Below are 21325 nucleotides of genomic sequence, written 5' to 3'. Positions count from 1 at the left end.
TTCATTATATATTTCTATTTAAAAATAAAAAAATTATAATAAAGATAAAGGTCTTTTTTTCTTGTTCGTCTTGAAACTTTAAAAATATTTCATTTTTTAGGACCGACCCTGTCAATTAACATATATAGGTAGGATGATATATATACAAAGAAAATGTACAAGGATATTTAATTTTTCACATTCTATTCTATCCCCTAGGGTCCATTTTCATCCGGTTTTGTCCTTATACCAACTAAGAACCAATGTTTTAAAAACCGGTTTGAACCTGCCGGTCGAACCGATTGGATCAGGAATCGGGAGAGGGAGCGATTCAACTATCACCAGTTTTAAACTGATTTCTTAAACGGATTGAACCGGCTGGTTTTTAGAAAAAACTGGTTGAACTGGTCTAACCGAATAAAAACACATGAAAAATAACTATTTACATAATAAACTTTGGTAATTTTTTTCAAATCTATTTAGTTTCTCTAAATAAAAACATACGGTAACTGTTATAAATTCTTTTGATGTTTTTGTATTCATCAAAAACTATATTTTGTTTCGGTATCATACTTTATTTTCTTTTTGACCTATATAGATTGATGTAAAACATTAAAATTTATGGTTATGTATTATTTTAATGTATTTGGATTCATCTACAACTTATTTTTATATGTATTTTTAATGTTTGAACTTGTAAACATCAAATTCATAATTTTTATATGTATTTATGTGTAGGAAAATAGGGAAAAAAAAATATGAAAAATATAGAATAAACCGATTCACTCGGCGGTTGAACCGGTTAAACCGGAAACCGATCACCATACCAATTCAACTAAAAAACCGGTTTTTAAAACATTGCTAAGAACTAATTAATTCGCTATTATTTAATTAGTGCGCGTAGAGCCGTAGATCACGGCAGGACATGAGATATAGGTCCAAACAAATTGCAAGCAAAAGACGAAATTAAACTCCGAATAAAAAGTACGAGAAAATGAATGAGAACATATGATTTGATTTTGGGGGCGGCTAACCACTCCCATACTCCTTTCCTCCTGTTTTCGTCAACTTTTGAACAAACGCGTTTAGATTATGGACATATGTTGAGTATAAATAGATAACTATAAACCGATATATAAATATATACCTTCATTCGTCATTTCTAAATATGGCCTCGATCATAAAAGGGGGAGGACTTGTCTTGGTTCTTATCATCCTTATCTTCATTAGCTCATCCTCTCACACCATAGCAACCGCCAGAAGCCCATACAACCGTGCTCGTCAACTAGGTATGTTTTCCTCTAAACATGCGACATCTTGTAATAGGATGAACCCAAATTTTTAATAACTTCATAAGCATACAAATTGTGTTTGCGGAAACTCTACTTTTTTGGTATGATTTTTAGATATTGTTTCCTATAATTATTTCTTTGGTGTATTTTCCATCTATAATTTATCACGAGCTTTCCCAACTTGCTATTATATATTATAATTTATAAAGGAGCATACACTGTATCTGCCATGAAGTTGCTTCGTTTCATAGAACTCGTCAAAACGACAGTCTTTTGTTAACTAAACACACACAGTGTTTTGCTTGATGGATTGAGAGTAATGAAAGTTTACGTAGTAACTAATTGGAATTGGTATGTGCAGCTACAGATTGCAATTCGCCGAGGCAAGGAGATATAGTCGGGTGTGGTGGTGGAAGTAGTGGATCAGCAAAGCCAAAACGAAAACCATGTGGTTCAGCACCAGGTTCGAGCCGTTGTAAGAACGGTTGCTGTGGAAAGACAAAATTTGGAGATACCATCTGCTGCTAGTAGCGTTGGAGGGTGTGCCTCATTAATTAAATGCTCTTTCGGAATCCGATGTTTAGATTGGCAAATAAAATAAATTGATATAATTTCCAATTCTTTTTTACTAGTTGTGCAAGTTCCATATGTGTGATCGCAAAAGCTTTTATACGTCAGGCATGTTGATTATCGATATTCTCACTAAATTAAAACTGAGTCATGTAATATGCATAAATACAAATCACTTATGTCCCATCAGAGTGCGAGACATACACCGTGGGCATAGAACAACCAAATAAATATAATTTCACTACAAGAAATACCACCTATGCCGACGACATTTATATTGTCGTCGTTAAAACTCAAACTATTCCGACTACGTGTCGCCGGTCCGAGTGGACCAAAATTCTTTGACCTTGAAAACCATGCCGAATCTGAAAAGGGTAGGCGGGAACGAAATATATTTTTCGTGGTTTTCTGAAATGTATGCCGATGACAAGTCGTCGGTACAAGTAACGGAAATTTTAATTTTCAATTTTCTTATAATTCATTTTCCGGTAACTGAAAACGATATCGTTTTTCTGTAACTTTTCCCGATGATAGGTCGTCGGTAGAACAAATAGCGATCCGTGTGAACTCTATGTTGACGACATGCATGTCGTCGGTATAGGGTTCGTATTTTTTATTATTTTTTTTACTTATGAGAAAACGATACAACGTTGTAATATTTAGTCCGTATGCCGACGACTTGTGGTCTGTATAGGGTTTTAACCCTAATATGGCTGGTTCGTCTCCCTCATTTGCAGCCATCGTAATCTTACACTTCTCTCTCGAAATCCTATTTGCAGACCAGACGCCTCCTTGACCTTCGAGAGCCAGTATAGGTAAAATCTTGACCATAATTTCAATTTTCTCCTCTTATTGAGGTTTAATTTTGATTTGGATATTTAATATTCCACCTTTTTTTGTTTTCCGATTAGGGTCTCATCAGAGGACCACCGTCGACCTCACTCTCTTTCCAACCTCTCTCAGACCATCGACATCAGGTAAGATGTTTGATTTTTGATTTTTGACTTTTTTTCTACTTATTTCTCTTTTCCGATGACCACAAGCCACCACCGGAGGACCACCGTTGAACACCCCCAAAATCTGGTGGCCACTGCCCACATAACAGATAAGGATGCTTTGATTTATTTATTTATCGAAGTTTGTTGTAATGGTAGATCACCATCATCTGTTGTAAGAGGAAAAAGAACCCCAAGGCAGAATTTGAACCAAGGGCAAAAGGGGTATCACAAAGAAGTGAATATTTGAAAATTCGCAGAAGCAAAGATCCTGATGCATCAATGCCTGAGGCCATATCCTCTAAAATCAACAATTTGGGTGCAATTGAAGGTATAACATGAATCCTCCATGTTTTTTTAGTGTATATGGAATCGAGGATATTTTGGTCTTTTTGTAATATATGTTGATTTACTTGTTCAGAAAAGTTAGAAAAGTCAAGATCCAAGGAGAACCAAACAACAGGAGATGCAGAGAGCAGCTTAAATGATTCCATGTCTAAAAAACAGGTTTGGTAAATATAAAAAATATGTGGAAAACAACACATATATCAACGACATGTCGTCGGTATATGTATAAGCCATTCAAACCGTTAGGACCCTTTACAGACAACTTATCGTCTGAACCTTTCCAAACGACGTGTCGTCAGTAAAGGTATCATTTTTTCCAACGATTAGTCATCGGTATTGATTTGTATTAAAACCTTTTTTCCCTTGAAAATCAATCCGACGACCCATTTCTAGACTACAAGTCGTTTGCATTGATGAATTTGTATAGACGACACCTATCCCGACGACTTTTTTGACTTTTACCAACGGAGCTATTCCGACGACTTTGTACGGACGACAAGTCTTCAGTATAGCATGTGCCGGCGACATATTATTGGTATAAGGATATAAAAAGCTGTTGGTATAGGCATCGTTCCTTGTAGTGATACAAGTAATAGGGTAATACAATACATCGGCTAATAATATAAAGTACTTGCTATATGCTACATATTAAATTCATGCATTCAGTGTAATTCAAGATGATGCTTTCTCACATTCAAACTGGTTCGAAAGTCAAGAAAAAGAGAGGATACCAACCCTTTTTTGCAGTAACGATGTCGGCATATTGTGATGAAGAGTTGATGTGAAACACTCAAATAAGTTCCAATGTAACATGATCTTGAAGAAAATGAATGTTAATTTATATGTGTTTGGTGTGATGGTGTTGAACAAGATTAGGGCATGTAGATTGCACTAAGCCACTAATATTATCAAACTAGATGAATGTCCGCGCGTTGCGCAAACACACCTATATAGTTGAAGTCTTTAAAAATATATGTTTTTTAAATATAACAATAACGTTGTTGTTAAATTTGATATAATAATTTGTATATACTAAATTGATATAATGTATTGGTTATTTTGAATTATATGATAACTAGGTTATAATCCGTGGACACCACGGATGAGAGAATTAAAAATAATTATATTTATAATAATACTTAATAATTGAAGAATTATAATATATTTTTTAATAATTAATAAATATAGATGTTTTATTAGTTATGTGATAGTGAAATGATGATTCGTTAAAATAATGAAAGCATAGTGGTTTGATTATCCAATCGACAATCTGCATTTGTAGATATGTTAGAAAAATATTATTTTTGTAGAATTGAATTAAAATTGAAACAAAACAAAAACAAAAATTTATTTAAACAATAAAATTATACAAAGTTTTTATAAATTTCTAAAAACTTCTTTATACACAACATTGGATGTTTTATTTGATAATTTACCATCCTTATCTAAAATTAACAATTTTAATCCCTCTCTACTTTGAACTCTAGATAAAGCAACATATAATTGGCCACGTATGAAAACAGGATCCTTGAGAAACAAACCAACATTTGATAAAGATTGTCCTTTGCTCTTATTAATTGTCATTGCAAAACATACAACCAATGGAAATTGTCTTCTTTGGAATTTGAACGGGATTTTGTTTTCAGTAGGAGTTAAAGACATTCTTGGAATAAAAGTTCGGTTTCCAATATTACTTCCAGATATGATAACTGCCTCAATAACACGTTTGCCCAAAGATTTGATCTGTAGTCTAGTGTCATTGCATAAGCCATTTTTCTGATCAATGTTTCTCAACAACATAACTGGAACACCGACTTTTAAAATGAGTTTATGATTTGGCAGACCTGAGACTCTAAGACCATTTAAAACATCAGGTGAGTATAAGTTTACATCAAACTGATCATGAACAAACTCAGATTGACAGAGGCTATCTGAACTTAAATATTCTTTTTGCTCTCCAGGAATCAATTTTAGCAACCGATCATTTATTTCTTGGACAACTTCATTCTTGGGAGCAAGTATTTCTCTTTCTTGAAAATAACCCGCAATGTTGAAGTTTACAAGAATCGAAGGATATACAAAATTGATTAATGAACCAATAGGATCACATGGAACATTAATGAGAATATCTTCTGGAATATCAACAATTGTTTCACCATCATTTGGACCACCAAGATTACCTTCTCCTATGTCCAAAAGCCAGTTTGAAAACCCCCTTATTTGATCAACAGCAGATGGATCCCTTCCAACAGTTAACCTCATATTTTTTGTTAATTTATGAACTTTTCATTGTTGCCATAGATACGAAGAACTCAATGAAGCGTTAACAATATTTTGTCTACTACCACCCGGAACAACAGGTAGAATTTGTCTGAAATCACCTCCAAAAACAACCGCTTTCCCTCCAAATGGAATATTTGAGTTTATTGGATCAACAAATCGTAATATATCCTTCAAAGTTCGATCTAAAGCTTCAAATGCATGCTTGTGTACCATGGGTGCTTCATCCCAAATGATCAATGAGGCTTTTCTTACTAAACTCGCAAGATCACTCTTTGGGTTTATTATAGAAAAACTATCCTCGGTAAGATTTATGGGAAGTATAAATCGAGGGTGTGCTGTCCTACCTCTAGTCAACAATAATGAAGCAATCCCACTTGAAGCAACATTTAAAACAATCTCACCTTGAGATCTAATTGTTGCAGAAATTGTCTTCCAAAGAAATGTCTTACCCGTTCCACCATAACCATAAATAAAGAATACACCTCCCTTATTATTTTTAACCATAGCCATGATATCAAGAAAAATGTTGCGTTGCTCGTCGGTTAATGAAACGAAGAGCCGATCAAACTCATTCTTCAAGTTTGTTATGTCATAATCTAGTTCCTCAGCTATCAAACGATTGTTTGAAGATGAAACTAAATCAGCATCTGGGTAAGGCATCCTTCTATAGTCCTTCAGACTGGAATTGTTTAGGAGTAAAATTTGTTCTATCTCAAACAAAGTCAAGTTTTTAATTTGATCTTCGTTTAGTGACAAACCTGTACGAACAATACTATATTACTTATAACATATTAAAAAAGATATTAAGTGGGATGTAAAATGTAATTGACTGTATATTGGAAATTTATATGATATAGTTTTAATAATAATGTAATAAACATATAATACCTGGAGACTTTAATTTCTTTTGTTGAGTATAAAGAATTCCATCTGATAGGTATTCCCATGTGTTTTCCCACACAATCTCTGGTTTACACAAACTACTGGACAATACCATCGTAGCAAATAAAAAACGTAGATAAAAACCAGATCCATAAAGACTTGCTTCCTTAATTGCTTCGATGTATTCTTTGTCATCATCCAAAAGGCCTAGATTATAGCATGCATCCTTAAAAGAAGAACACATTTCACCATTTACCGTGCGAATTTCTTTGAATGATTTTGGACCTTTCACTTTATTTAAAAGAATTCTTAAAAAATATGCTTCACCAAGCTTAGGTGAAACCGAGTGAATTCTACCAATAGAATATCCAACTTCCCTTGGCTTCCAATTTTGAAGTTTAGGTTTCCAAACAAACTTTGTAGGAAATTCAACATATGTAAGTTTCCGTGCTTCTTTATTGGTTTCGTTACACTTCATCCAAGATATGAACATTGAAGAAGCAACTGAAGGTCGGTCAAGAACATCTACAATATCATCGTCTGCCTCATATATAACTTGTTGTTGTCCAGGCAGATGAAAAGGTAGTCTAGTCACAGCAGGATACCTATAATGAACATCATATTTAAAAATCTGCCATGATGCTTCACATGCAGATATATATCTACAATCATAGTATTCTTTGATTTCATCCACTGTATCATTGTTATCATAATCATCATTGCTTTGCACCATAGCAACAGTCGCTCTATCAGGACCCTTGTTTATATATTTAAATAAATACTTTATAGAGGATCCTTGATTGCACCATTCAACATTGATGTGTTCCTGATGTCTTTTCAACAGATATTTGTTGTATGGAACAACATTTCTGTTATCTAACTGAACACCAAATTTTTCAACAAAATTTCCATCATTTCTTCTCCTATATAAGGGAAAACCATCTGAATCAACTGAAGTATGATTACATAAATTCTTTGGAAAGTTTTTAGAGCACTTTCTGTCCACCATGCATGGGCAATTCAAATTTTCAGCTCCACATGGACCGTGAATCATGAACTCCTTGACAAGTGAATACAATTCTGGATCTTCATCGATATTTGGAATCTCAGCAGAAATAATCGGATCAATATATTCAACTATAGGAAGCTTGCAGTCAGAATGCATAAATAGACATATATGCCTATGAGGCAAACCTCTTTTTTGAAATTCAATCGTATAAACCACTGCATGTAAAAATATACAAATAGGATAGAAGTTAGCAGCTAAAGAAGGTGTGTGTGTGTGTGTGTGTGTATATATATATCAGTTAAAGTATAAGTTTAAATACCTGCTTGAACCTTGCCAAAAATTTGATTTTCCCTTAAATCTTTATAAAGGCATCCAACTTCATCTTAAATAACCTACATAATATATCCGGTCTATCTTCTGGATTAAGTGTAGTGTCCTTAAGAAACCTCTGAACTTTTGGCCATTTTGGATTACACGTAAAGGTTATGAAAAAATCAGGATATCCAAACCATTTACATAGCGACATGGCATCCAAATAGTTTTGCATCATATAACGTGCACCACCAGTAAATGAAGAAGGTAAGATCACACGTTACCCAACATTCGAAATATCTGTACTCCCACATGCTTGGTGATTATGCAGATTCTCATAAGACTCACATCTAAGAATTTTTTGTTGCTTATGTATGAAAAATAATCGCTCACTTTCAATCATTGTATAACCATCAACCAAAAATTGTTGGAACAACCTTTTTGCATTAAGAAGTAGTAAGAACGATTGATCTCTATCTTGAATTCTGTAAGCGAAAAATTATCTCATAGTACAGGTCGGGCGCTTGCTGTTACTTGAAGATGTAATACCTCTATGAAGGATGTCAACTCTGTAACCATCATCGCCATATGGAAATAGTAATGGATATTGAAGAGCAAGGTAAGAAGGATGTAATTCACTGATACGCTTTAGTAATCCTGATGAGGTTTCAACAATGATGTCTCTTTTTTCAATTGAATCACAGATGTCACCGACAATTAAAGCGGCTACCTCAGAAGAAGTTGGTAAGTTATACGTCCTTTCATCTTGTTCTCTTTTTCTGATTAATCTTAACTTCAAATTAGCACCAGGATAATCATGAAGACTGTCTCTTACCATCCTATAAGACTTGACCAACACATTGTTTGAATCTAACATATCCTTCAAAAATTCTATAATTTGGAGATCATAAGACCTTGAACTTGATGTAGAACCGCTCCTTGGTCCACTGAAAATATTATAGAGAATTCTTTAATGTTAGTTAAAAAGATAAATGAATTGAAATTATTTTTTAGATGAAGATTATAAAAATATACCCAATACTTGTCGATCTATTTGAAATCTCGTTCTCTGTATCATATATGTATAACTGACAGAATTTTGGTCGTGATCCACGTGTAGGTAAAAGACTTCCCATACTATGATAATTTTGACCGCTAAGTCTGAATATGTATGGTGCGTTGCCTGAGTTGATGGATGAATCAACTTTGCCTCCCATGGATGTAAATGAAAACATTGAATTGTAACGTCGAATGTTCTTCATGAAGTGTTTGCTTTTAGAATATACGGAACGGTAAAGATTTTTGTAAGACGACGGTGCTTCTTTTAAGGGTGGTAACTCAACTTTTCCGTAACCACAACATAAGGAATAAGACGTATTGCCTTTTTTTGTCCTCTAAGCGATTCATCTAGCCATAATTTTGCATGACAAATCTGACATATATGTATAACTGACAGAATTTTGGTCGTGATCCACGTGTAGGTAAAAGACTTCCCATACTATGATAATTTTGACCGCTAAGTCTGAATATGTATGGTGCGTTGCCTGAGTTGATGGATGAATCAACTTTGCCTCCCATGGATGTAAATGAAAACATTGAATTGTAACGTCGAATGTTCTTCATGAAGTGTTTGCTTTTAGAATATACGGAACGGTAAAGATTTTTGTAAGACGACGGTGCTTCTTTTAAGGGTGGTAACTCAACTTTTCCGTAACCACAACATAAGGAATAAGACGTATTGCCTTTTTTTGTCCTCTAAGCGATTCATCTAGCCATAATTTTGCATGACAAATCTGACATATAACAATCTCATCTCCATGATCCAAGTAATCTATTGAATGAAAAAAATATTAAAAAGTAAAAAATATATATAAATCAGATTATTAAATAAATTTAAATAATATTAAAAGTATTAGAATTATTATCACCTTTTGATATACCGCGGAATTTATCTTCGACAATATGATCATGATTACTTTCTTCATCTAATGTCAAGTCAAAAACAGGTATACAGGATATATCTGGAGTCTTCCTTTTTAATTGATGTTTTCCTCTTGGTAACTTGATTGATGAAGAATTCTGGATTATTGTCGAACGATTACCGGATGTCGTGGAATTCACGAACATTGAATTGTGTTTGTTAATAGATATTGGTGTTTGAAGGTTATTGTTGAATATACAATTGCCCGATAAAATAAAAATACAAATCAAAACATTAGCAATTGGTATGATTTATATAAATATAAAGCATATATTTCTAACTTTTGTGTATTTATAAATGCATACCGTTCGAAATGTTAGAAAAGGGAGTTCTGACATTTATATTTGTTGAAGGAGAATTATAAGTTATTGTGGAACGATTGGTGGATGTGGTGGATGTCGTGCCAATGCCAAACACTGAATTATGTAAATTAATAGATAGTGGTGTTTGAACTTTATTGTTGAAAATATAATTGCCTGATAAAATTAAAATACAAATTAGAATGTTAGAAATTGTTATAAGTTATATAAATGTGAAACGTATCTTTTTAAATTCGTATATATAGAAATTCGTACCATTCGAAGTATGATGAATACTTGTATATTGATATACACATGATTTGGCTGAGTTTATATTTTCCTTATCTAAGGTAACGTCTGTATAATTACCTGTAGATATTAATTTAACACGATGATTGTAGACATCTGTTACATAATTAGAAAAAATGGTTAGTAATAATAAAAAAATATTAATTATTATAAATACACTAAATTAAATAGTTATGCAAATTTAATATAATTTTTATATTTACAAATCAATTGTAAAATAAATGAATATAAATACCGTTATTTGACATGTAAGAAGTATGTGTAATAGATGAATTTTGATGGCTTGATATGCTTGGTAATTTTTTGGATTTTCTATTATCCAAATATAACTTTCTAATTTTTCTCCTCTCTTTAGCATTTGTAGATTATGTAGTACTATTTGAACCTGTAAAATCGTAGAAAACAACTTAAAGACATTTTTTTATATTAAGTTTAAATATATTATAATTTCTTTTAATTTTATTTTTTAAATAAAAATGAATAACATATTTAAAATCTATCAATAATTCATATTATAATTATCAATGCAAAATAAAGCAAGAAGATTACCGTATTGGCAAAATTTTATAGCATGTCTAGTAGGGGTGGCAATCCTCGACCCAACCCGTAACCCGAAAGTGACCCAACACGAAAATAAACGGGTTTGGGTTGAGATTTTTGACCCGCCAACCCGTTTATTTAATGGGTTGGGTTGAGTTACCTGTTTGGGTTCGCGGGTCAACCCGCCAACCCGATTATATATATATTAGGTTTAAAAAATACATTTAATTATTTATCACTTTTGATTTTTTAATTATTTATCAAATACTGTATCCGGTGCCCTAGCCCCCTAAACATCAAACAATTCTCCAAATTGGCAAAATCCAAAATCCAAACTCATCATCGGCACTGCTCACGAACAGACGAACTATCGCAAGTCTCATACTCTCATCTCCGTCGATCAGATCACGCGATTGGCACTAAGTCGCTTCGTCGCAGTCTCGCAGACTCGCAGTCGTCTTCCGCTACTACCGAGTACCGACGTTGTCCGACGCTAAGTCGCTAACCCACCTCCATCCTCGATTCTTCCGGTAAGTAACATTGTGACAACCTAAATCTCTAAGCCTCGAAGTCGAACACAGAAAATCCGATTGCTAGCAGCAAGTCTTGTTAGACAATAATCTCTAAGCCTCGAAGTTGAACACAGAAAATCTCTAAGCCTTGATTCGTCTTCCGCTGCTACCTTGTGTTCGTCTCTTCTTCTAATCAATAAATGATTGAATGATTGAGACAATAATCGGGATTTGTTTGATTATTGCATAAATCTCTAAGACTCGAACAAAGCAAGTCCGAGCCTTGACCTGTTGCTAGCAGAAATCATGTACCGATCACTGATCAGAACTTGTTACCCATTGTTTTTTTTTTTTTTTTTTTGTGATGCTTTCATATTGATCACTAATCAGAAGTTGTATTTTTTTTAATTGCTTTGCTTCTAACCTGTTAGATAATTGATGATTTCTTTTGGGGTTTTCTAGTAAGTTATGGATAATGAAGATATCACTGTTGACAATAATGTGGAGGGTAACAATGAAGAAAGTGAGAGTGATGATTCAGTTAAAGAAGTTGCAGCACCAAATGACTCTCAAGGAGTTGAAAGTACTTCTACAAAGAAAAGGAAAACAAGGACAACAAGTTCTGATGTTTGGAAAAGTTTTACTAAATTACCTAGAAAAACACCAGATGAAATCCTATATTGTGTTTGCAACAAATGTGGTAAAAAATATCAAGCAGGAAGTGCTTGCGGTACCGGTAATCTAATTCGCCATCGAACCAAATGTGAAAATAATAATACTAGAGAAATTGGTCAATATATGATTTCTTCTAGCAAAGGTGCAATGAATATGAGAACTCCAAAGTTTAGTCAGGAAAGACTTAGGGAATTGTTGATTGAAGCTGTTGTTAGACATGACTTGCCATTCTCCTTCGTTGAATATGAAGGAATTAGAAATATTTGCAAATACTTGGAACCAAATGCCAGTCATATTTGTAGGAACACAGCAAAGGCAGATGTCAAAAAGTTATATACAAGTCAGTGTGATAGACTTCGTGGCGAGTTGCTTAAATGTCCAAGTAGAATATATTTGACTTCTGATGCTTGGACATCTATTGTTACAGATGGTTATTTGAGTTTGACTGCCCATTATGTTGATAGCAATTGGGTCTTACAGAAGAGGATTTTAAATTTTTCTGAATTTCCTCCTCCACATACCGGTGTTGCTATTGCGGAAAAGATTAGTGGGTTAATAAAAAGTTAGGGAATTGAAAGGAAGCTGTTTTCTATCACTTTGGATAATGCTTCCTCCAATGATGTTTGCGTTGGATTGCTTAAGAATCAATTTCGTTTGATGAATGCTTTAGTATATGATGGTAAGTTATTTCATTTGAGATGTTGTGCCCATATTCTTAATTTGATTGTTCAAGATGGGTTGAAACAAATTGATGTTGCTGTGGAAAAAGTTAGAGAATGTGTGAAATATGTCAAAGGATCGTCAGCAAGAAAAACAAGGTTTTTTCAATGTTGCTCACAAAATCTTTTGGACACCAATAAAGCTTTGATGCAAGATGTTCCTACTAGGTGGAATTCCACTTATAGGATGCTTTCTTGTGCACTTTATTATCGACTAGCGTTTTCGCATCTTAGTTTGAGTGATTCTAACTTTCAAGATTGTCCATCCTCTGATGAATGGGAAAGAGTTGAGAAAATGTGTAGCTTTCTGAAAGTGTTTTATGATGCGACTCTTCAATTCTCAGGATCTCTTTATCCTACTTCAAATTTGTATTTCCCTCAGATCTTTGGAATACATTTGAAGTTGGTTGAAGAGAAGAAAAGTCCGGATGAGTATATGAATAAAATAGCTACTCAAATGTGGAATAAGTTCAACAAATATTGGGCTGATTTTAATCTTCTGTTAGCTATAGCCGTGGTGTTTGATCCTAGATATAAGTTAACATTTGTTGACTTTTGCTATAAAAAACTTTATGGAGAAGGTTCATCACAATTTAAGGCTATTGAGAGTGCCCTTTATGAACTTTATGATGAATATGTGCAAGCTTCAAAAAATGCAACCACATTCGAATCGACATCACATCAAGGGAGCAATGAAAACATTAGACAAAGTAATGTTGGGGGAGATTCTAGTCAAAACAACATTCTTGAGGTAAATCACAATTTTTAATTATCATTAAATTCACTTTTATAGTTTAGTTTTTAAATATACTAAATTACTAATTGGTTTATATATATTATTTTTAATTATAGGAGTTTGACGAATATGATAATGATGATTCGGGTTCCAATACCACAAGTCAATTGCATGTATACCTTCTTGAGCCAAGAGCTAAAAGAACTTCTTCTGTTAAAATGCTTGACTTTTGGAAAGCCCAACAATATAGATATCCAGAATTAGCTAAATTAGCTATGGATATACTTTGTGTTCCCGTTTCAACAGTAGCATCTGAATCGGCTTTTAGTCTTGGTGGAAGAATTCTGAATGAATATCGAAGTTCCATGAAGCCTGATGTGGTTGAAGCTTTGGTTTGTACTAGGGATTGGTTGTTTGGAGAAAAAGGTAATATTTCATAATTTATTCATATTAACTAAAATTTTGTATTAATTTTTCTTTTTTTTTTCTATTCATTGTGTAGTTGATTTGAATGTGGCTGTTGACAACCTAACCCAAAATGTAATGAATTTGAACATCAACGAAGACAATACGGAGGCTACAAATTCCAACATACTTTAGGTGGTCATTTGGTGAGTTTTTTTCTTTCTTTTTATAATTATTTATGTAGCTTTTAAAATATCATAAATTTAATTTTGCATATTGTTTCTATTTGAAGGTGATCTTGAAGAAGTCGATGTTGGAAGAAGAAATGGAAATTGTAGCATGAACAAATTATCGCATTTGATTTTTGGATATGTTTGAACTATTGCACTTTGCATTAATGTGTTTATTTACAATTTTATGACTTTATGTTTATGACTTTATGTTGAATGTTTAAGACTTTATAACTTCATTTTATTTGTATTTTTCAATTTCATTTTAAAATGTATTGCTTATTAAATTGCTTATACGGGTTGGGTTTGACCCACTGACCCACGAACCCATATATTTATACGAGTTATATGGGTTGGATTGGGTTGATGTTTTCAACTCGCTAACCCGTGACCCGCCAACCCATCAACCCATATATTATATGGGTTGGGTTGGGTCAATGTATTCTAACCCGCCAACCCACGAACCCGTGACCCGTCAACCCGAACCCAACCCAATTGCCAGGCCTAATGTCTAGTAGGTGTACGATGAGATGATGATGTAGTACAACGTTTTTTGGATTTTCTGTTATCCAAATATAATTTTCTGTTTCTTCTTCTCTCTCTAACGTCCACTGCATTCATGTTCTTGTTTGATATATAATAAAAATAAAAAAGTATAGTGAAAAATAAAATTAATAATTTGATAGTAAATGTTACATCGATTGGTAGCTTATATAATTTGTATAAACTTCACTTGACGAATTGAATACTAACCAAATAGGATATAAATGATATTTCTAAATCATAAAATTACATAATTATATATAAATCACATTTATTTATTAAATTGTGGAGCATGATATATAAAATGGCAATTTAAATAGATTATGTCAATTTAAATTAGAATTTAATAATTACGACATATCAATATAAATTCTTAGGTAATTATTTAAACTATAATTATTTCAATAATAAATGGGATACATACCAATCCAAATTATATAAATATTATTGATATAAAAAAATTAGAAAAATATTATTGAAGGATTCACACAAGTAATAACCCCTATTCTCCCACGTAGAGGATAATCATCTATTAGTAATAAACCCCATTTTTCCCTTTTGTTGTAATAGAAACAGAGACCTAGAACAATCAAATATCGAAATTTATATCTCCGCAATGAAGATTAACATTTCGAAGACATTCATTTAAGAAAGATATGGAAGTTTGTCCATTGCTATCGTGAAGGAAGATAGGAATATACAATCATCGAATCAAATTTGAAGGTAGTAGAAGCTTATACCGATTTTACAATTAAATGTACGAATGAATATGGTATGAAGATGCGACAATTGAAGGTAAGATGTAAATTTTTGTTAACGATTGTTTTCTTAATAGAACATAGATTAGTTGAAAGAAATTGTACCTGATTGTTTTTGGCAGAAATTTGATTCTTATGAAGAAGTTATCGAAAACTGAAATGGTATGAGTAACTCGAAATACGTCAAGAGCGAAGACACAATCAGGTAACTTTCAATTTTCTGAAAGTATGATTTTCATACTTTGTGCGTAATAGTTTGAAATTTTGAAATTTGAATTTCCAAGATTTTAGGGTTAAATTTGTGCATCCGATTAATGTTAGCAAATAATTTATTAATTGAATTATAATTTTATATACCTTCCGAAATTGGAATGCGATTTTTATATTGATTAGCTAGATATTAGGGTTAAATATATGTGCAAAATGGAGGAGAAACTCATATCAGTACCTAGTGAGTGGTTTGAAATTGAAAGTAATGGTTTAGAACAAAAAATGAATCTAGATTGCAATTTCTTTTATTTGACAGCAAGATTTGAAGACAAAAAATGGCATAAAATTGCCCAAAAAAGCAGAATTTTAAGAATATAACCAACTGATATGCCCCCTTTAGATTTAAACCGTATAACACACAGGTATGTAACTCAAAACAGATGGTTCAGGATCTGAAGTTTCACAGATGGTATAACACACTAATATGTAATTTAATTACATACATATTGACACACATAGAAAGCAACATGATCAAAGAAACACGTTCCTGTTTTAAAAATGTTTATATATCTAATGTGTACTTTATTAATAAAGGAACAAAAAATGTAAAAAAAAATAATAATGCCATATGGACCATTTTCTAAATTAATAATATATTTGTGATGGATCAAACATGACCAGGGGCTGTTTTAGAGGATTGAAGTGCACCTTCCATGGTTTCCATTATCAAAATTTTGACCTGCAAATAACACACATATATATTCAAGAAAAATATGAACCGGGTGCTACCAAACCCAAGTTTGAACATTTAAAAATTAAAAAAATAGCAGGTCCTACTATAATAAGTTACATACTTAGCCACTGTATAAAAAAGTTACACAAACATACACAGGTACATTAACACACCCACATGCAGAATTAATGATAATATAATCTTGTAAATCAACAGAAAGAGTACCCCTCCCCCTAATCAATTTTTCATCTATTATAGGAGGATCAAACTGTACAGAGAAATGAGTATTTGAAAGTAGGCTACAAATTGTTTTTAAGCATTCTATTTATTTTAATTTATTATTATTATATATATATATATATATATATATATATATATATATATATATATATTATGGGCTTAAGGCATTAAAGATAAAATAAAAATTGAATTATGGGTTTTAAATAACATTTTGAAAATTTCTGAACACGTTAAATAACTTTTCAATTGTAGTATAGGAATATTAAGACACACAAATTATAACAATGTGCTTTGAAAGTATATTGCTATAATTGGTATAAATCGATTTTTTTTACAAAAAAAAACATTTCATTTTTGTCTTTTTCTTATTAAGCCATTGTATTACAGAAGTATATTTACACAAACACACAAATTATAGCAATGCATTTTCAAAGTACATTAACACAAACACACAAATTATAGGCCTTGATCTATAAAAATAACAAAAGATATCCAAAAGTTAAGCAAATACCACTACTTTTTCATTTTGAATATTAAAACAATAAATATATTAGTATGTAGCATGACATTTTGTACCAATAATGGAAAAGCAATAATAAAATCACGTCTAAAATATGAAAAAATTAATTCATAACATGCTAGCATAATATAGCATAACAAACCATTTAAAAAGAAAATAATCCCAAAGTTTAAACCTTAATAACCAGAATGTCGCATTAAATCAAACCAAGATAGTTAAAAAAGCACCATGCAAATTAAAAACTGAAAATTGTTCATGAAAATCCAAAATGGACACTGTCTTCCGATTCACCACCAAATGAAATTCAGCCACTTTTTTCCAACTTTACCTCCAACAACTGTTTTCTTGGACCATCTAGGGATACTTTCTTTGTTTTTGACGATGATAAGTTTTCATTCAATTCCAAATCAAAGACTTCTTCCAGATTTCGTTTCAAAATTGGTGTTGTGTTCAAAAACTTCAAAGACTTCTTCCTGAAATTTGATCCTAAAGAAAATAGTTTTACAACATTGTTATTTACATCCAAGTATTATTTTATAACATATTTATCTAATTTAATATGAATGTAACCTTTAAAGGCCTGTTATCTTGAGATTCGAATTCTCCCGAACAAACATCCAAAGAGTGTGTTATACCAGTCTGCATAAGACATAAAATAAGAAAAAAATTGTTTTAAAAATATTATAAGAATATATAGTTAACAACCAAAAAACAATAATTAGTAATTTAATTACCTGTGATTCGGTAAACTTATTTTCGAGTTGTTCAATTAAATCAACATTGTCACTGACTCTATAAATACCATACTGATTCGTTTTTTTTCGACACATTGAAATCCGTAACAGAAATCTTGAATGCCAATTTCAAACCTTTCAATGCATTAATCTCCCCTGGATAGAAATCAGTATTGTCCCCAATCTGCATCAAATAATAATGTAAATACACGTTCCGGTTAAAGTGAACATATATAAAACTAAATAATGATTGCATAATATTCAAATGACCTCTGTTGCTTTTTTAAACAACTCTTTGGCTGATGTCTTCAATAGATACCTTCCTTCTTTTTCAAACATTGTTAAGGTAATAGTCCCGGTATTATCTTGCACACGTATGGAGATCATAAATCTACAAAAAATTATATATAAAATATCAAAAATATTATTAATATATATGGAGTAAGAAACGTTTTTGGATGAATATAGTTTATAGTAACAACCTCGGTACAACAGTAGTTGATTTTTTTTGTGCAATTTTGGTTACGACATTCATAAGAAATTGGTTTTGCATCAGTATCCGGAAAGGCCTGTGACTGCAGTTTGTACACGCGAGATAGAACCATTTCTCATTCTGCAAGATTCCCTTTATAGTGCCAACTATAATGAGATGGGTTTTTGCATGAATGATTGGTTAATTATAACATTTTTTATTTTAAAAATTACAAAAAAAAAGTATAAATATACAAGTTTAAAAAATTCAAATAAATACCAAATGTGGTTCAAAAATCTCAGCAATAGTCTTCAGCTTAGTTTTAACTATGAAATCATCTAATTCAGAAAGTTGTTTAGATTCAATGACTGAAATTGTATTTGAAGACGAATTAGGACGATCATCCCCATCTAAACTGTAAATTACACAAAGAAATAATTTTAAGTATTGTTGTAATGAACATTTGTATATTTAACACGTACATAGAAACGTGTTACCTTTTTTTGAAAAGACTAATTTCATCGATATCGGAGTTAATGAACAACTTTGAAGATGTAAAGTAGGTATTAACACTCGGACGATCTATAACACAAATAATAATAATCAGTTTAATAATCAAAGATGTAAAAATTGGTTAGTTAATAAAACAAATATACCTCTCCAAACACTAATCTTTGCAAACTGAAGTATAACAACGACACGTTCATTTGGTGGATTGTTATCTATGTAATCTTGCATCTTGTAAGCATAATCACCCCACAAATTTACACAGAGTTGCAAAGCACTGAATATTGAACAATTGTTTTTAAAAGTCATGTTTTAATATAAAATATAATACAAATATAAAGAAATGAACAACAAACTTTGCATCTTGGATGTGAATGGTTAGTCTGTGTTTAGACTTTTCAGGATCATCCATCATCATCTCAGTAATAGCAACTACCAATCCAATAACATCTGTAAAAAAAACATTTGAAGAGCCCTTTGAAATTTAAAGATATAATATATAATATATAACAGATAAACATAGGTAAAACCAATTAAATATTTAGTTTATAATTAAAATAATAAATATTAACTAATCAACAGATATGTCTTCAGGATGTAGCAACGACAGAACAGTCTGATAGTCAACAAATGAAAATCCAAATGTGGATCCAGAAAATTCTGCACATTCTTTGAGAACAGTATTTTGGACAAAGGTTAGTTTTTGATCTTGAGGAGTTATTTTGAAACAACCGGACTTTTGTGATGCAAAACTTGGACTCGTGATGTAAAAAGTCGACCCATCCTTTAATATATTTTTGAATCGATACGGAAACTTTTTCCAAACAGTAGCTTGGATCTTGCTCCCCTATAAAAAAGTAATATATGATCAACTATATAAGTAATTGTACTTAAATGTGTATTTGTAAGAAATAATTAATATGTAGAGTGTTTAATACCTATTCATCAAGTAATATTGATTCGATGGAACAAATTTCATCTTTGTTGTAGAATGACATATGTTTCCACAAGTTGATGACACGAACTTTTAGAGTCAAATCGTCCCTCAACACATCTACATCAGCAATCAAAGTGACATTGGGAGTAGCCATTTAACTGAAAAAACACAAAATTATATAAATTTGGTGAAAAATATATGTAAATTCAAAGCCCTGACTAAGTTAACAAAAATATTCCAATATGTTGGTATTATTATGATTCAAATTCAGATTGCATTTGAACCATTTAACTGAAAAAATACAAAATTATATAAATCTGATGAAAAATATATATAAATTCAAATTCCTGACTAACAAAACACACATATTCCTATATGTATTTATTATAAGGAGGACATGTGTATTGATTTCTTCATTTTGTGTGTACGTAGGAAAAAAAATTGAATAGCTTGTGTATAAGATAACATATATAGAAAATAACAGAAGGAGAAAAATATAGATGTAATCAAAATTACAATAAGAATACGAACGAATGATAAACAAAAAAATTCAGCATAGTTGTTTTGGGATGCTTTACCTTCTCTGCAGTGTTTTAGAGTTCAGATACGAAGCAAATGAGAAAATGCAAATGGTTGAAAAGAATTTAGGGGTTCTGTATTTATAGGCGGAATAAAACAACCGAAGTCAATATTGTGATTGAATATTGTAATTCGTTTAAATGATTTAATTAGTATAATCATGCAGATATTTTCGGAAACAGATAAACTTTATAAAAAACCATTCCTGATTTTATGCGATATGATGATGATAATGTATGATTTTTATGATATATGATATATTTAAATTTTAAAATTATAATGAAATTTAATGCAGGTATAATATGGAAAAATAATTGCTGATTAGTAGGAGAATATGTGGATTCTTCAAAGAAGGTACGAGAGGTAAAAGTTTTATAAGAAACATAGATTTTCGTTTTAGGGAAACATATTTAATTTTAAAAAACCATTGCCAATTTACATTGCCGATTTTCTAGGAAGGTGATTATATTTTAGTTTGAATTTTTCGTTTAATATGGAAACAAATTTTTCGTTTAATATGGATACAGATTTTTTTTGAAACAAATATTAACTTTTGACTTTCTGATTTTTTGTTTAATTTATAGGGATGATTTGGGCGGGAACAAATTTCTGAGAAAAATGTAGAAAACGACACGTGGACTTTGGTTGTTTAGAAGAATGTCATGTGGCACCTTAGGGAGGCTTTTATTATACGAGAGATATATGCATTTATTATAACTTCATAATCTCAATCGTTTGAATGACTTCTACCCGCGAGTTACACATGAATAAAATTAAATATTATATAATATTTGATGTTATTTATAGTTGTTTTATTGTTAAAAAAAATTTTAAAATTAATTTGCTTAATGTTTTAATTTCTATCAATATAATTATTTAAAACATCACACGTTATTTTTTGATTTTTAAGGTAATAATATAATCTTTTATATATAGTTGTTTTTAATTATTGTTATTGTAAGTTATTTTAAGCTACTTATTTGGAAACTTTTAACGATTATAAAAATATATTTAAG

At 31.4% G+C, this 21325-nt stretch overlaps 4 protein-coding genes and 3 long non-coding RNA genes across 8 annotated transcripts; 4 read left to right on the top strand and 3 right to left on the bottom strand.

Annotated features, from left to right (window-relative positions):
* The first annotated feature begins 993 nt into the window (after window positions 1–993).
* LOC145008600 (uncharacterized) lies at window positions 994–1899 on the top strand. The gene is made up of 2 exons (XR_013663562.1): window positions 994–1268; window positions 1633–1899. It is a non-coding gene; the product is annotated as an uncharacterized LOC145008600 (long non-coding RNA).
* Window positions 1900–2172: 273 nt separating this feature from the next.
* Window positions 2173–4132, top strand: LOC145008601 (uncharacterized). The gene is made up of 4 exons (XR_013663563.1): window positions 2173–2656; window positions 2753–2818; window positions 2996–3167; window positions 3258–4132. It is a non-coding gene; the product is annotated as an uncharacterized LOC145008601 (long non-coding RNA).
* A 429-nt stretch (window positions 4133–4561) lies between these two features.
* LOC145009543 (uncharacterized) lies at window positions 4562–5446 on the bottom strand. The gene has a single exon (XM_078968222.1). The coding sequence runs from the start codon at window positions 5444–5446 to the stop codon at window positions 4562–4564; it is 885 nt and encodes a 294-aa protein (XP_078824348.1).
* A 24-nt stretch (window positions 5447–5470) lies between these two features.
* On the bottom strand, window positions 5471–8887 carry LOC145009542 (uncharacterized). The gene is made up of 4 exons (XM_078968221.1): window positions 8706–8887; window positions 8220–8617; window positions 6356–7573; window positions 5471–6225 (listed from the first exon to the last, which is right to left on the bottom strand). The coding sequence occupies exons 1-4, from the start codon at window positions 8885–8887 to the stop codon at window positions 5471–5473; spliced, it is 2553 nt and encodes an 850-aa protein (XP_078824347.1).
* Window positions 8888–11779: 2892 nt separating this feature from the next.
* Window positions 11780–14189, top strand: LOC145009541 (zinc finger BED domain-containing protein RICESLEEPER 2-like). Its single transcript, XM_078968220.1, has 6 exons — window positions 11780–12326; window positions 12414–12548; window positions 12657–13456; window positions 13558–13867; window positions 13944–13981; window positions 14139–14189. The coding sequence occupies exons 1-6, from the start codon at window positions 11780–11782 to the stop codon at window positions 14187–14189; spliced, it is 1881 nt and encodes a 626-aa protein (XP_078824346.1).
* Window positions 14190–15111: 922 nt separating this feature from the next.
* Window positions 15112–21115, top strand: LOC145011641 (uncharacterized). Of its 2 annotated transcripts, none has more exons than XR_013664200.1 (4): window positions 15112–15414; window positions 15500–15582; window positions 20605–20672; window positions 20894–21115. It is a non-coding gene; the product is annotated as an uncharacterized LOC145011641 (long non-coding RNA). The 2 variants fall into 2 exon arrangements; XR_013664199.1 differs by having other exon boundaries at window positions 15115–15414; window positions 20605–20663.
* Window positions 17821–18434, bottom strand: LOC145008296 (uncharacterized). The gene is made up of 3 exons (XM_078966914.1): window positions 18297–18434; window positions 18085–18205; window positions 17821–17998 (listed from the first exon to the last, which is right to left on the bottom strand). Exons 1-3 carry the CDS (start codon window positions 18365–18367, stop codon window positions 17873–17875), a joined length of 318 nt encoding a protein of 105 aa, XP_078823040.1. The 5' UTR covers window positions 18368–18434; the 3' UTR covers window positions 17821–17872.
* Window positions 21116–21325: the final 210 nt, after the last annotated feature.

The sequence above is a fragment of the Lactuca saligna genome, chromosome 8, assembly GCF_052625555.1.
Source record: "Lactuca saligna cultivar CGN05327 chromosome 8, ASM5262555v1, whole genome shotgun sequence".
NCBI classification, from domain to species: Eukaryota; Viridiplantae; Streptophyta; class Magnoliopsida; order Asterales; family Asteraceae; genus Lactuca; species Lactuca saligna.
The sequence above is the reverse complement of the archived record's forward strand: the minus strand, read 5'-3'. Positions and strand labels throughout refer to the sequence as shown.

Bases quoted from the DNA above. Each gene is read 5' to 3' on its own strand.
- LOC145009543 (XM_078968222.1), bottom strand. From the start codon at position 5,446: ATGAGGTTAACTGTTGGAAGGGATCCATCTGCTGTTGATCAAATAAGG.
- LOC145009542 (XM_078968221.1), bottom strand. From the start codon at position 8,887: ATGGGAGGCAAAGTTGATTCATCCATCAACTCAGGCAACGCACCATAC. The intron at 8,618-8,705 runs GTATATTTTTAT...TAATATTTTCAG, and splicing joins AATAGATCGACAAGTATTGG to TGGACCAAGGAGCGGTTCTA. The intron at 7,574-8,219 runs GTATTACATCTT...TTTTACATGCAG, and splicing joins AGTTGACATCCTTCATAGAG to TGGTTTATACGATTGAATTT.
- LOC145009541 (XM_078968220.1), top strand. From the start codon at position 11,780: ATGGATAATGAAGATATCACTGTTGACAATAATGTGGAGGGTAACAAT. The intron at 12,327-12,413 runs GTCAGTGTGATA...CTATTGTTACAG, and splicing joins TGTCAAAAAGTTATATACAA to ATGGTTATTTGAGTTTGACT. The intron at 13,457-13,557 runs GTAAATCACAAT...TTTTAATTATAG, and splicing joins GTCAAAACAACATTCTTGAG to GAGTTTGACGAATATGATAA.
- LOC145008296 (XM_078966914.1), bottom strand. From the start codon at position 18,367: ATGCAAAACCAATTTCTTATGAATGTCGTAACCAAAATTGCACAAAAA. The intron at 18,206-18,296 runs GTTGTTACTATA...AATTTTTTGTAG, and splicing joins TCAACTACTGTTGTACCGAG to ATTTATGATCTCCATACGTG. The intron at 17,999-18,084 runs GTCATTTGAATA...TATTTGATGCAG, and splicing joins TGTTTAAAAAAGCAACAGAG to ATTGGGGACAATACTGATTT.